Source organism: Leopardus geoffroyi, chromosome B2 (genome assembly GCF_018350155.1).
Source record: "Leopardus geoffroyi isolate Oge1 chromosome B2, O.geoffroyi_Oge1_pat1.0, whole genome shotgun sequence".
Lineage (NCBI taxonomy): Eukaryota > Metazoa > Chordata > Mammalia > Carnivora > Felidae > Leopardus > Leopardus geoffroyi.
The window spans coordinates 49823154-49837094 of NC_059332.1; the positions used below are offsets into that span (position 1 = coordinate 49823154).

Sequence of the window (13941 nt, forward strand, 5' to 3'; positions counted from 1 at the left end):
CACAGAAAGTTAAGCAACATAATAAGACAGAGGAATATGCTCCAAAATAAAGAACAAGAAAAAAACCTCACTAAAAAATTAAATGAAACAGAAGCAATATGCCAGATAAAGAATTTAAAGTAATGATTGTTAAAATACTCATGGGGCTGGAGAAAAGAATGCAAGAACTCAGTGAGAGCTTCAATAAAGAGATAAAATATATTTTTTAAAAAAGAGAGCTGAAAAATATAATAACTGAAATAAAAGACATACTAGAGAGAATCAACAGTAGTTTAGAAGATAAAGAATGTGTCAACAATCTGGAAGACAGACTGATGGAAAGCACACAAGCTGAACAGCAAAAACAAAAGAGAATTTTAAACAATGAGAACAGATTAAGATGTTTCTTAGACAACAGCAAGTGAACAAACATTCACATTACAAGGGTCCCAGAAGAAGAAGAAAGAGAAACGTACAGATAACTTATTTGAAGAAACAATAACTGAAAACTTCCCAAATCTGAGGAGGGAATAGACATCTAAGTCCATGAAACAAGGAGAATTACAAACAAAGTGAACCCAAAGAGGTCCACACCATGGCCCATAATAATTAAAATATCAAAGGTTAAAGACAAAGAGTAAATCCTAAAAGCAGCAAGAAAGAAACAAAAAATTACTACAAGAGAAAAACTATGAGACTATCAGTGGATTTTTCAGTAGAAACTCTGCAGGCCAGAAGGAAGTGGCATATATAGTCAAAGTGCTGAAAGAAAAAAACCTTACACACATGAATACTCTACCCAGCAAGGTTATCATTCAGATTTGAAGGATAAAGATTTTCCAAAACAAAGGATAAAGGAGTTTCTGACCACTAAACAAGCCTTACAAGAAATGTGAAAGGGACTTAAGCAGAAAAAGAATGGCCATAATTAGTTATAAATATATGAATAAAAAGATGTGAAATATGACAGCACATAAACGGTCTTTTTTTAAGAACGTGTTTGAATTCAGAGAACTCCCTTCAAAATCAACAAAAACAGGTCAACACCACGACATATCATACTGAAACGCAAAGTACAAAGACAGAATTCTGAAAGCAGCTATGGACAAATGGGCCTTAACCTACAAGGGTAGACACATAAGGGTAGTAGCAGACCTGTCCACTGAAACTTGGCAGGCCAGAAGGCAGTGGCAGGAAATATTCTGAGTGCTGACTAGGAAAAAGATGCAGCCAAGAATCCTTTATCCAGCAAGGCTGTTATTCAGAATAGAATGAGAGAGAAAGACTTTCGAAGACAAGCAATAACTAAAGGAGTTCATGACCAGAGACTCTTAAAAACTGAGAACTGAGGGTTGATGGGGGGGGGGGGGGCAGGGGGGAGGGAGGGGAGGGTAGGTGATGGGTATTGAGGAGGTCACCTTTTGGGATGAGCACTGGGTGTTGTATGGAAACCAATTTGACAATAAATTTCATATATTGAAAAAAAAATTTTTTTTAATTAAAAAAATAAAAATAAAAAACAAAAATAAATAAATAAAAATAAATAAATAAAGGAGTTCATGACCACTAAACCATCCCTGCAGGAGATCCTAAAGGGGACTCTGTGTGTGGAAATCAGCAAAGGCTCCAAATGACCAAAGACATCACCACAAGCCTGAAACTTACAGATAACACAAAGACACTAAATCCATATATTTCAATACGTTCTGTGAATGTAAAAGGACTAAATGCACCAATCAAAAGACACAGGACATCAGAATGGATGCCAAAAAAAAAAGATACATCTATATGCTGCCTACAAGAGACTCATTTTAGACCTGAGGATACCTGAAGATTGAAAGTGAAGGGATGGCAGGGTGCCTGGGTGGCTCAGTCAGTTAAGCATCCGAGTTCCACTCAGGTCATGATCTTGCAGTCTGTGGGTTCAGGCCCCGTGTCAGGCTCTGTGCTCTGGAGCCTGCTTCAGAGTCCATGTCTTCCTCTCTCTCTGCCCCTCCCCCATTTACACTCTGTCTCTCTCTCTCTCAAAAATAAATTGAATTAAATTAAATTAAATTAAATTAAATTAAATTAAATTAAATTAAATTAAAAGAAAGAAAGTGAAGGGATGGGGAACCATCTATCATGCTTTGGGATGTCTATCCACTGATGAATGGATAAAGAAGTGGTATATATACACAATGGAAAACGACCCGGCAATGAAAAAGAATGAAATCTTGCCATTTGCAACAACGTAGATGGAACTGGAGGGTACTATGCTAAGTGAAATAAGTCAGAGAAAAACAGATAGAGGTTTTCACTCATATGTGGAGATAGAGAAACTTAACAGGAGACCAAGGGGGAAGGAAAAGAAAAAAAAAATAGTTACAAACAAGGAGGCAAACCATAAGAGACTCTTAAATACAGAGAACTGAAGGTAGATGGGATGGGGAAATGTGATGGGCATTAAGAAGAGCACTTTTTGGGGGGGCCTGGGTGGCGCAGTCGGTTAAGCGTCCGACTTCAGCCAGGTCACGATCTCGCGGTCCGTGAGTTCGAGCCCCGCGTCGGGCTCTGGGCTGATGGCTCAGAGCCTGGAGCCTGTTTCCGATTCTGTGTCTCCCTCTCTCTCTGCCCCTCCCCCGTTCATGCTCTGTCTCTCTCTGTCCCAAAAATAAATAAACGTTGAAAAAAAAATTTAAAAAAAAAAAAAAAAAAAGAAGAGCACTTGTTGGGATGAGCACTGGGTGTTGTATGTAAGTGATGAGTCTACTCCCAAAGCCAAGAGCACACTGTATACACTATATGTTAGCTAACTTATATAAGTTAAATTATATATTATACATACGTATATATAACATATAAGCTAAATTATATATTTAAAAAAAACAATGTGTTTGAACTGAAATGACCAAATTAATATCGACTGTTATTTACTTAGGATGTTTACATATGAACCTCATGGTAACCACAAACCCAAAACCTATGATAGATACACAAAATATAAAGATAAATAAAGCCAAACAGAACACTACTGGTACTCATCAATCACAAAGATAGAGAACATGAGGTTCTCTATCTGCTGGTGGGAATGAAATATCATGCAGCCATTTTGGAAACAGCTTAGCAGTTTCTCAAGAAGTTAAACATAAAGTTACTATGTGGCCCAGCAATTCCACTTCTAAGTATATACCAAGAGAACTGAAAATGCACATCCACATAAAACCTTGTACACGCACATTCATAGAAGCATTGTATGTAATAGCCACAAAGTGCAAACATCTCAAATGTCTACCAAGAGATGAAGAGATAAACAAATATGGTATATCTATACAATGGAATGTTCTTTAGCCATAAAATGGAATGAAATACTGATACATGCTACAACATAGATGAATCTTGGAAACATGCTCTGTAGAGAAGCCAGACACAAAAGGTCAGGTATTGTGATTCTACTTATATGGAATGTCCAGAAAAACAAATCTGTTGAGACAGAAAATAGATTAGTGGTTTCCAGGGATCAGTAGAGGGGCGAAACAGGGAGTGACTCCTAATGGATAGAAGATGTCTTTCAAGGTGATGAAAATGTTCTTGGAATTACATAGGGGTGATATTGCACAACTTTGTGATACATGAATACAGAAAACCGCCAAACTTTACACTTTTAAGAAGTGAATTTTATGGCATGGAAATTATATCTCAATGTGTTTAATTTCAAAAAGAAGATGATCTGAGTCAAAAAGAGAGTCCCCCCCCCCCCAGGGTAGCTCTATATATTTCTAAGATATACTGCCCTGGTCCAGCCCAACACTGTCTCACCCCTGGATGACTGCAGTAGTGTCCTGATTGGTGTCCCTGGTTCCATCTTTGACTCCTCACAGAATATTCTCACATAGCAGCCAATGTCAGACCATGTCAATTTTTCCAGTGAAATCCTCCAGTGGCCCACATCTCACAGAGCCAATAACCTTTCATTGTCCCTAGAGCCATCTGACCTGCTCCTAGTCCCCTCCTACCCCTCCTCCCTTGGTCCAGCTATTCCAGCCACAGTGACTTCCTTGCTTCTTTCAGAAGAAGGTGAGCTCATTCTGACTTAAGACTTTATCATTTGGTGTTGTCTAGAATTCTCTTCTCTGACATTTCCCCAGGACTCATTCCTTGACTTCATCCATTTCTCCATCATCTAGCACCAGCAGGTCATTCCTCCAAAGGTCATTTTGTCAGCTGACTGTATCCCAGCACTAGTAGTGCCTGGCAAAGAATAAGAGCTAAATCAATTGTTGTTATCATTGTTACTGTGGGCATTAAGAATAACAAGTTGCAGAGGAGGGGAGACTGTGCCACTCCCTTTGAAAGTTGAGGTGCCTCACAAGGATCCATACCTACTGAGAAGGTAACTCTATCTCAGCACAGAAATGGGCCAAAGAAGTACATAGGGGAAGCCAAGATTTACCTCAAAAAACCTTCCAAGGGTGCTTCTGCATATGGGCAAGTAGTTTAGAATGTTATTGATTACATTACATATGTATCCATTACATGGAAGGCTATTCTATAAATTCTTTGCTGCTAGGCCTCGATCTGGTTCTCTTTAAACTCCCAATAGCAGCCTTTCTCAAGCTGTACTATTCATAGAAATTGCCTGAGGATCCTGTTAAAGCGCAAATTGATTCAAGAGGTCTGGGGTGGAGCCTGAGACTCTATGTTTCCAACAAGCTCCCAGACGATGCAGATCCTGCTGGTCCAGAACCACACTTTGAGTGCCAGGATCTTCAGCATCTAGCACAGGGTTTTACAATGTTGATTGATTGATGGACACTGGTGGATACTCGGTAGGTGGCAAGGCAGAGGGCAGGTTAATAGGGAGAGTTTATAGGCATTAGCAATTAGGGAAGTAGAAGCTAGAGCCTCTCTCTCCCCCTCCCTTTCCCCTTAGTCTTACTAAAAGTTCATTTGCACCCATCAGACACTATCCCTTCTCTGAGTTTTCCATCTTTTACTAAAGTATAGAAAGATGATGTACAATCCTTCCAGATAAATCCCTGCCCTTCGCATTGTTGGTGCAGCATGCCCTGGCAGGGTGACCATCTCATCCGGTTCACGTGAGATTTTCCAAGTTTTAGCACTAAAAGTTCCATGACCCCATTTTAAACTGAAAATCTTGTGTTCTAGGAAACCCCTCAGTCCCAAGAAAACAGGACAGTTGGCCACCCTACCTGTGCAAAGCACTCTGCATAGGGAATACGAACATGACAGGGTCCCATGTCTGCTCTTGAGGGGTCTGCAATCTAATTTAGGGGGTGGGGTGGGGGGTGAAGTTGAACAAAGATTGTGTGACCTGAACTGCAATGTAATTTTATAGGAAGATCAAAGCCTCTCATAAATCTAGAGAGAAAACTATTTTAGCCCCTAAATTCAAACCAATAATTATTGGGTTCACAGAGATTATGATCTTTGACCCTGAGCACCACATATCATCTGATTCCTTCCTGAAACCACTAAGAAATAAGAGGAAGCTTACTCTGTTTTTGTGCAGAGAGGGGGTAAGGTGGGCCTCATAATTCACTGTGCTAGGCAAAGTAAAGTCAGAAAGGAGCTGTTCCTTTGAGCAATGGGTCTATAGCCAGGAAATGATGCTTTAAAAAAAATGTTCTAAGCCACAGTTCTTTGACCAAGAGAATAAACAATGACAAAAATCCTAGACATTAAGGAAAGTAGTTTTGTTCTAAAAAACCTTGTATCAACACATATTAGCATGAGCATTCCTGAGATGGTTGCAATCTGGATGGGTTGTTTTTAACTGGTTGTGCCCCTCAGAAGGCCTGGAGAGATCCTTGGTTCCCATAGCACTAATGTACAATCCTTGGGGCCAATGCTGATAAGACCCACTTCTCTCTGTGTACCCCACTGCTCAAATGGTAGTAGGCTTTGCATGCTGGCCAAGTATCCAACTGTACATCAGTCTACAAATATTTGTGTACATAAGGCCTCTGCTTCATATCTGCAATTTTTTTTTTTTACTTTTAAAGATCCTTTCCCACCTGTTGGCTCATATTAGTCTCACACAAAAGTAGGAGGCTTGTAAGTTAGACATCATTAGGCCCACTACATAGCTAGGACAGAATGGCACCACAGAAGAAGCAGGATACTGAGCATTTAAACATTCCTGTTTGCATTTAGCTCCACCTCTTTCTATTGGAAAGCCTTGGGCAAGCCACTCTTCTTAGAACCACTATTATCTCCTCTAAAAGATAAAGATAATAATTCCATCTTTGGGGCATTTAGGGAGTGTGACTACCCAGAAGAGGTACTTAATAAAGTTATTAGGAAACTAAATCCCATACAAGTAACTGAAACTCCTAAGGTCACACATCTGACTTTTGCAGGACAAAAACCCAGGTACATGTCCTAACTTCCAAACTAGTATTGTTTTCACTAGACCAAATTGTCCCAGTGATTCAGTGACTAATCCAGTTATGCCTGACATCATCAGCCAACTATGATCCTTTACATGGCACGTGACTTCATTTAAGTTCTCAAGTATGTTGCTCATTAGAAAAAAAAAATGCTGATGGCAGAAAACAAAAAGCTGTGAATCACAGTGGATATAGAATTTATCACACGACAGGACTAGATTCCTGCATATAGGCAAGAATGTTAGCTTCAGGGAGTCAGAGGCAATGTGGGGTGCTCCCCAGATTACCAATTTCTGCAGCTCTAGAAGGTTCCACAGCATCCAATCTTGGTTCCACGTGTAGGAAGAGGCCTTCACCACTAGCATTTATGGCACGACCAGAAGGTCTCACCAACATGGAGATTGGATGCATTCCAACAGGTAGCTGCTGTGTCTGACAGACCACATTCGTTTGGTTTGAGAAAATAACTCTGCAATTCGTTTTGTTCACTGTAACATCCAAGGCCTGAGGGTCAATAGAGAAACTAGTTCCAAAAATATAAACTAGTAGGTCCTTGTCACCATCTTAAAGAAGGAAAAAGATAAAAAGAACAAAGTTCTCATCACTCAGTGATATAACTTCATTCAAGAAAACTCTCTCTAAAATCAAATGTTCATTCCCTCTCACCTTCCCCTCCCAAAATTCAAGGAGTTGAATGCTGACTCAAATATTGAGCATCTGTATTTATCATTACAGTATACAGCCCCCTTTTGAAATTTGCTCTAATAATAAGAGATCACTAGTTAATTTTTTAATGAAAAAAATGAAAATAAACAACATTTCAAAACAAGGGACAAAAAGAATAAAACATTGTACGTTACCAAAATTCTACCTGATTCCATTTCAAACCATGACCATAGCATTTAGATTGGACAAAAAATATACTTTCTGCTGCATCTCACAACGTCCACCCCATGAACTGATGCCCCTTCCCAAGTACATGGTCTTTAACAAATCACTCTGAGTCTGAAGTTCATGACCACCCCAAGGCCAAGTCACAAGTCATACCAAGGGAATACCACACAGAATGGACCTGGGGAGTTGACCCTTCAAGGTACTGGAAAGAACAGGAACCTGAGCAATGGGCTGGTATGTCATTCACGTGCACAACCACCTGAAAAAAGGCAAAGTAATTAAAGGCAAATGTATGCATTTTATGTACTCGAGAGTATTCATAAAGCACTTGTGAAATTTGCCCAAATTAACATGTTTAATGACTCATTTCTTCTCTTTCTTCTATTTCCCAGTAACAAACCCTAATGAATGATTCAAACATGTTAGGCTTTCTTAAAATGATGGTAAGTATGCTGAAATCTAACATTTCTACAATATGCTAAATCTTGAGTAAATTTCCTCCCTGTAGTAAATTTAATAAAATTCAAACTGCACAAAGACCTTTTTTTTTTTATCATTCTAGATTATATTCAACTGGATACTTGTGAAAAGTCCTTTCTTTGCTGGTACATGCCAACAAAGTAGACACCTTCCTTCCACCATACTACATAGATATGTTACTGAAGAATACAGTGTACTTGGACATTGGTTTGGGGTCTTTTGTCCTCAAATGGTAGGTCCCCACTAGAATACTACATGACTTTTCCTCTCACTGTTACTAATGTTAATCTGGTAGAATTCTACAATACTTGGAGATGAGGAAGGTGAAAAAGATGGGACTTGTTGGATGCTCTACATATAAAACACGGATTAAAAGCACACACCATAGGAGCACCTGGTTTGTTCAATCGGTTGAATGTCAGACTCTTGATTTTGGCTTAGGTCATGGTTTCACAGTTCCTGGGATCAAGCACCGCATTGAGCTCTGCCTTCTTGACCCCCAGCCTGCTTGGGGTCCTGTCTCTCTCTCTATCTCGCCCCCACTTGTGCACATGTTCATTCTCTCTCCCTCTCAAAATAAACTTAAAAAAAAAAGCACACACTACATTATAATACTGTAGGGAAAGGATATTGGGATGGCATGAAGGCAGAGGTGATAAACAACATTTCAGTTTTGGGGTGCCTGGGTGGCTCAGTCAGTCAAGTATCCAACTTTGGGTCAGGTCATGATCTCATTGCTTGTGGGTTCAAGCCCCGTATCGGGCTCTCTGCTATCAGCACAGAGCCGACTTTGGATCCTCTACCCCCTCTCTCTGCCCCTCCCCCACTCTTCTCTCTCAAAAATAAATATTAAAAAAAAAAAGAACATTTTCATTTTACCTATTTTATTCATAAACACACACAGAATATAATCAAAATGTTGGCAACTATTAATCTTTGGTTTGGCTACTGAAGTACTGCTTATATTATTCTTTATAGTTTTGTTTTACAATTTTCTCAAAAGGAGATGACTTATAACAAGAATATGGTCAGATGAGAAATACAAAAAGCTGTTTTTAAATGTTTGTTTATTATTTATTTTGAGACAGCGTGAGCAGGGGAGGGGCAGAGAGGGAGGGAGAGAGAGAATCACAAGCAGGCTCCACCCTGTCAGCACAGAGCTTGACGCAGGCGTGAGATCATGACCTGAGCCAAAGTCAAGAGTTGGACACCTAACTGACCGAGCCATCTGGTGCCCCAAAAAAAGACATTTTAAAGAGGAAAAGACACTGACTTAGCTCATTTACTTTCCAGTCCCACTGTGTGGAGGTATAAATCCTATGTAGCCAGAGAGGCTCTCCATTTTTTGCACCATAATAATAGCATCGATAAGTGTAATAATAGGATGCTGTGTTTACAAAGAACTTATATTTTTGGAGTGTTTTTCATGCACCGTGGAAATAGAAAGATGACAGCCATAATCATCTGCTTAATGCATTGGAAAACTGATCCTTGAAACTGGTCCATGTTACAAAACAGGAAGGGACTGAGACACTTGAAACTACTACTTGTACTTTGGGTGGGCCATCCACTCTCACCTGAGTGCACTGGTTGGCAGTAACCAACATGTCTCCAAATATGGGTCCAAGAAAAACTCCACCATCATAGACCACACGCATGGTTGCCTCAGGGTTCGCTCCAGTTAGATTCTCATCAGAGACCTGAGATGGTTACATTTCTGGTGAATTCTGTGATAGAACAGAAGTCTAATCTAATGGAAGTCTATATCTAATGATAAAGTGTCTTTTCACATTTTATTGAAGGTAACCAGATAGCTAGAAGGTGAAGATGGGGTGACAAGGGTTGAAGCCTGGAAACATATGAGTAAGTAACAGCTCATGAAAGCCCCAATAGACTAGACGAATATCTATTTGCAAGCAGAGTTGTCAAAAAAGGCACAAAAAACAATCTTCTCTCTCTTGAGATATTTTGTTTCTATATGCTTTTCTATTTTATATATTTGTAGTCCAAAATATTAAAATAAAAGGTAAGGGAAAAAAGTTCTATGAGAGGATTCTCATCCTTCTTCCAACTCCACTCCAGTATTTTGTTTGAAAACCAAATGACCTACAATACCATGGAACAGGGATAAAATTTCAGCTTGGGTTTCATTTTGTAATAACCAAATGCTAGATGATCATTAGATTATTTTTTAAAACCCTAAATATGCAAGAGCATCTGGTTTTGTCGTTATCCAGAGACAGCAAATCCTTTTCTAAACTTCCTTCTGCTGTGCCATCTGCCTCCATGATAATCTAAGTCAATCACATCTGCTTAAATTATCCAATAACAGATGTAAAATTATTATATGGTGGACACTGACCAACAACTACCTACCCTAAGTTAGGGAAGGAGATGTTGGGTTTAAATTGCTTTCTTAGGGACATGAGATACAAAACATGTCTTGAAAACTTCCCCAAAAAAGATCATTGAACCCCTTTACTTGAATATTAGAACAAAATTGATAATTTGTGACAGTTTTCATTCATGTAATTCTGGGGTTTTTTTCCACAAAATTGCTTCAGAACACCAAATCCACACTACCAAAAGGGATACCATACATACCCTGATGAAATTGGGCAAATCTCCAACCTGGTTGGCCCAGGAGAGGGTCCACACATGTTCGTAGCAAGAATTCAGATCCTCCATTACAGTGAAGTCACTGACATTGAGGTACCTAGATGTAAAGTTATCGGCATTGTTCTGTAAGAGCTTGCGCAGGTGACTAGCTGAAATACTCACAGGAACATCTGTGGAACAAGATTTTGATACATAAAAAAAAGATACTAATTACCACACAGGGTTTCATCATTAAAATTACAGAGAATAAATGTCAAGATGCCCACTAAATATGCAGAAGACCCTCCAGTTCAAACTATGCCTTCAAAAGAAATCCCAGCCCAGTTAAACCATTTGCTTCCTACAGCAAATACAAGTAGCTGCCTACTTTTTACATTGTGATACCTTTAATCAGGATCCCATCTCACAGCAAGCACAGAGCATAGTCACATCAGACAAAACTATCTCAACTGTCAACTCAAAATATACACTCCAGACACCCTGGTAATGCCTGAAAGCCTAATTAAATATTGGGTTTTCCCTGGAAAAACTTAGCCGGCCCTGTGAACAGAGAAAAGCTGGCCACTTTTCACAGGGAGGAGGGGGGGAGGGGCAGGTGCACAGCAGCTGACACCCATAAAAACTTAGCCAACCCAGCTGAGGAATTTTGGCATTTCACTTTGGTTTCTCTATTAGAATTCTTTTAAGCTCAACCACCTGCTTCCCCATTCCACATCCCCACAGAGAAATAACAACACTCTGTGCTTAAGCCCTGCTTGTGTTTGAACCCTGATTCTTGCTTTACCAAAAGTTTCCATTTCATTAGCTACTCCCAACAGCCCTGTGAGGTAGGTCATTTGGGTATCCTAACGCCTAACTTTAGAGATGAAGAGAATGAGACCCAATGAGATTCAGAAGCTTGCCAACCAAGCGAGACAGAATTACACTTAACCCAGAATACCTTCCAACTACTCAAGAGTCTTCCTCTTGAATTCCACACTGCCTTGGAGTGTTAATAATACACCACTATATTTCTAAAGGACAAACAAGATTCTCCTCCTTTTAAAAAAAGGTTGTTCTGGGGTGCCTGGGTGGCTCAGTCAGTTGAGCATCCGACTTCGGCTCAGGTCATGATCTCATGGTTCATGGGTTCAAGTCACTCACTGCTCACTGCTATCAGACTCACTGATAGGACTCACTGCTATCAGAGTAGAGCCCACTTTGGATCCTCTGTTCCCCTTTCTGCCCCTCCCCCACTCACTCTCAAAGGTAAATGAACATTAAAAATAATAATAATATAATAAATTTAAGAAGGTTGTTCAACATTTACCTAATGGGGCCATTGCCACTTCCAAAGGCCAAGTTAAGGCGGACTTTCCTGGATTGTTTTCAGTGAAGTGAAGAGCATCACAATAGAACACGGTGGCAGGAGGAGTATGTGCAGACAGGCTGCAGCTCATGAAAAGGGAAGCAAGACCCAGGGATGGGGCTTTCATTGACACAGGGCACTATTGGCACCTACCCTTTATCAGACTCCAATAGCCCATGGCCTTCAACTTTTTCTAAGTGGCCCTCTTAAAACACACCTTTCCTGTCACCCAAGAAGATTCTCGCGAGTCCAGCATCTTTCTTCTTGGAACAGCAAAAGACTTTTGGACCATGTGCCAATTTTTATACAGCCACTCTTGCACTCTCCTGAGCCTCCTTTCCGATTCTCCTGTGGTTTTACCATGTAAATGGCCTTCACTTCTATTCCTTGTTCTTTGTGAAATGTGTTTATTCTTGAAGATTTAGAAAAGGTTCTACACTAATCACATTGAAAGCTCTTTCTACATTGTTATGACCACTGACATTCTCAATAGCATATGGTGTCACCATGGAGTTTACTTTGGAAGGACCATGGCTACTGTAGATCTTGGCCTAGGACTGATCTGATAAATACCTGAGTTCACATCCAGACCCTGCCACCAACTACTTGTATGACCTCTGGGCAAGTTCCAGTATATTAGGCTCAATGGTGGCCTTCAGAAAGATAGGTCAATGCCCTAATCCCTGGAACCCATGAATATTTCCTTATAAGGCAAAAGAGTACATATTATACTATGTTGCAAAAGATGTGGTTAAGGCTCTTGAGAAGAGGAGTTTATCCTGGGTTACCCAGGAAGGCTCTAAATGCAATCATATATATTGCTATAAAAGAGAGACAGAGGAGGTTTTGAGACAGAAGAGGAAGAGACAGTGTGACCACAGGAATTGGAGTGACTTAGCCATGGAATGCAGGCAACCACCAGAAGCTGGAAGAGGTAAGAAATAGATCCTCCTCTAGAGCCTTCGGAGGGAGTGTGGCACTGCTGACGACTTGATTTTGGATCTGTGGTCTCCAGAAATGTGAGAGAATAAATTTCTATCATTTTAACCCACGAAGTGTGTGGCGATTTGTTATGACTGTCCCAGGAAGCTAATCCGCAGAGTTTCTACATCTACAAAAGGTTGGGATATTAACAATAATATGGTACTGTTTTTGTCCAGATCTTTAATTTTAAGGTCACTTTCAAGTGCTGGAGAAATCAACAAAACAACTTTAAGACTGTCACTCTTCCTGACAATCTCTCAAGGTGTTGTTCGCCTGGGAACGCCCCTAAAAATGGAAATGAGAAATTGGTGCACTCCAGTTGCCCCTTTACCAGGAATCACTGTAGTAGGGAGTTGGATGCGGAAGTATCCTCCTAAAGGTGGACTTGCCCTCTGTATTCTCTGTGTTGTCACCTGGACCAGCCTGGGCTCTTCTTCTTCACCTTCAGTGGGCAGAGAGCTGTGGCATGTTAAAACCAAAGCATTAACCACAGTAACCATCAACAAGTGCCACTCTAGAAAGAACAGAACTCCATCTCGCAGACCAAGGAGTCTGCCGTGTTTCCAGGACACAATCTCAACCTCCCAAATATTGGGCGTCCCTGTCCCATCATGGAAGAAGCGTAGATATTAGGATTCTTTCAGAGTGTTCTACCCTTGCCCTGCGCTGATCCTGGGAACACATGAACGCAGAATAAAAAGTGACGACTCCGGCCTCCACACCTCTGGCCCGGAAGCACGGAGGGGACAGAGAACTTGGCATCCTCCAATCCCACTTGCATCACCAATGAGGAGTCAGTGCCCTGTTCCACAGATGCTTCCCCACTCTCTATCCCCGCCTGAAACACAGGCCACTCCATCTAGCCAACTGCTTAGCTAATGCCTGTGTACACAGTGCCTACCGAATCTTGCTTTTAATATAATAAATGGGCCAAACAAATCATGACACACTATGAGACAGAATACCATTCAGCCAATGAAATCACATTTTAGAAAAATTATCACATTGCCCATTAATGATATGGGGAAATACTGAATTCATACCATTATGTGAAGAAGGTACATTGCCAAATATAGTATGTAATTTATGGTCCCAATTTGAGGTTTAAAAAGCAAATACAGAGAGCCAAAGCATAAGAGACTCTTAAAAACTGAGAACAAACTGAGGGTTGATGGGGGGTGGGAGGGAGGGGGTGGGTGGGTGATGGGTATTGAGGAGGGCACCTTTTGGGATGAGCACTGGGTG

The 13941-nt window shown here is 40.5% G+C and overlaps 1 protein-coding gene across 2 annotated transcripts in view; it reads right to left on the reverse strand.

The window, feature by feature from the left end:
* Window positions 1–13941, reverse strand: part of PKHD1 (PKHD1 ciliary IPT domain containing fibrocystin/polyductin) — a 494443-nt gene that overhangs the window by 427692 nt on the left and 52810 nt on the right. For both annotated transcript variants that reach the window (XM_045498517.1, XM_045498518.1), the window contains exons 23-27: window positions 13028–13155; window positions 10350–10534; window positions 9323–9445; window positions 7419–7524; window positions 6659–6934 (exon numbers count right to left, since the gene is read on the reverse strand). In XM_045498517.1, coding sequence (XP_045354473.1) covers window positions 6659–6934; window positions 7419–7524; window positions 9323–9445; window positions 10350–10534; window positions 13028–13155 — 818 coding nt within the window. The remainder of the gene's footprint in view (window positions 1–6658; window positions 6935–7418; window positions 7525–9322; window positions 9446–10349; window positions 10535–13027; window positions 13156–13941) is intronic.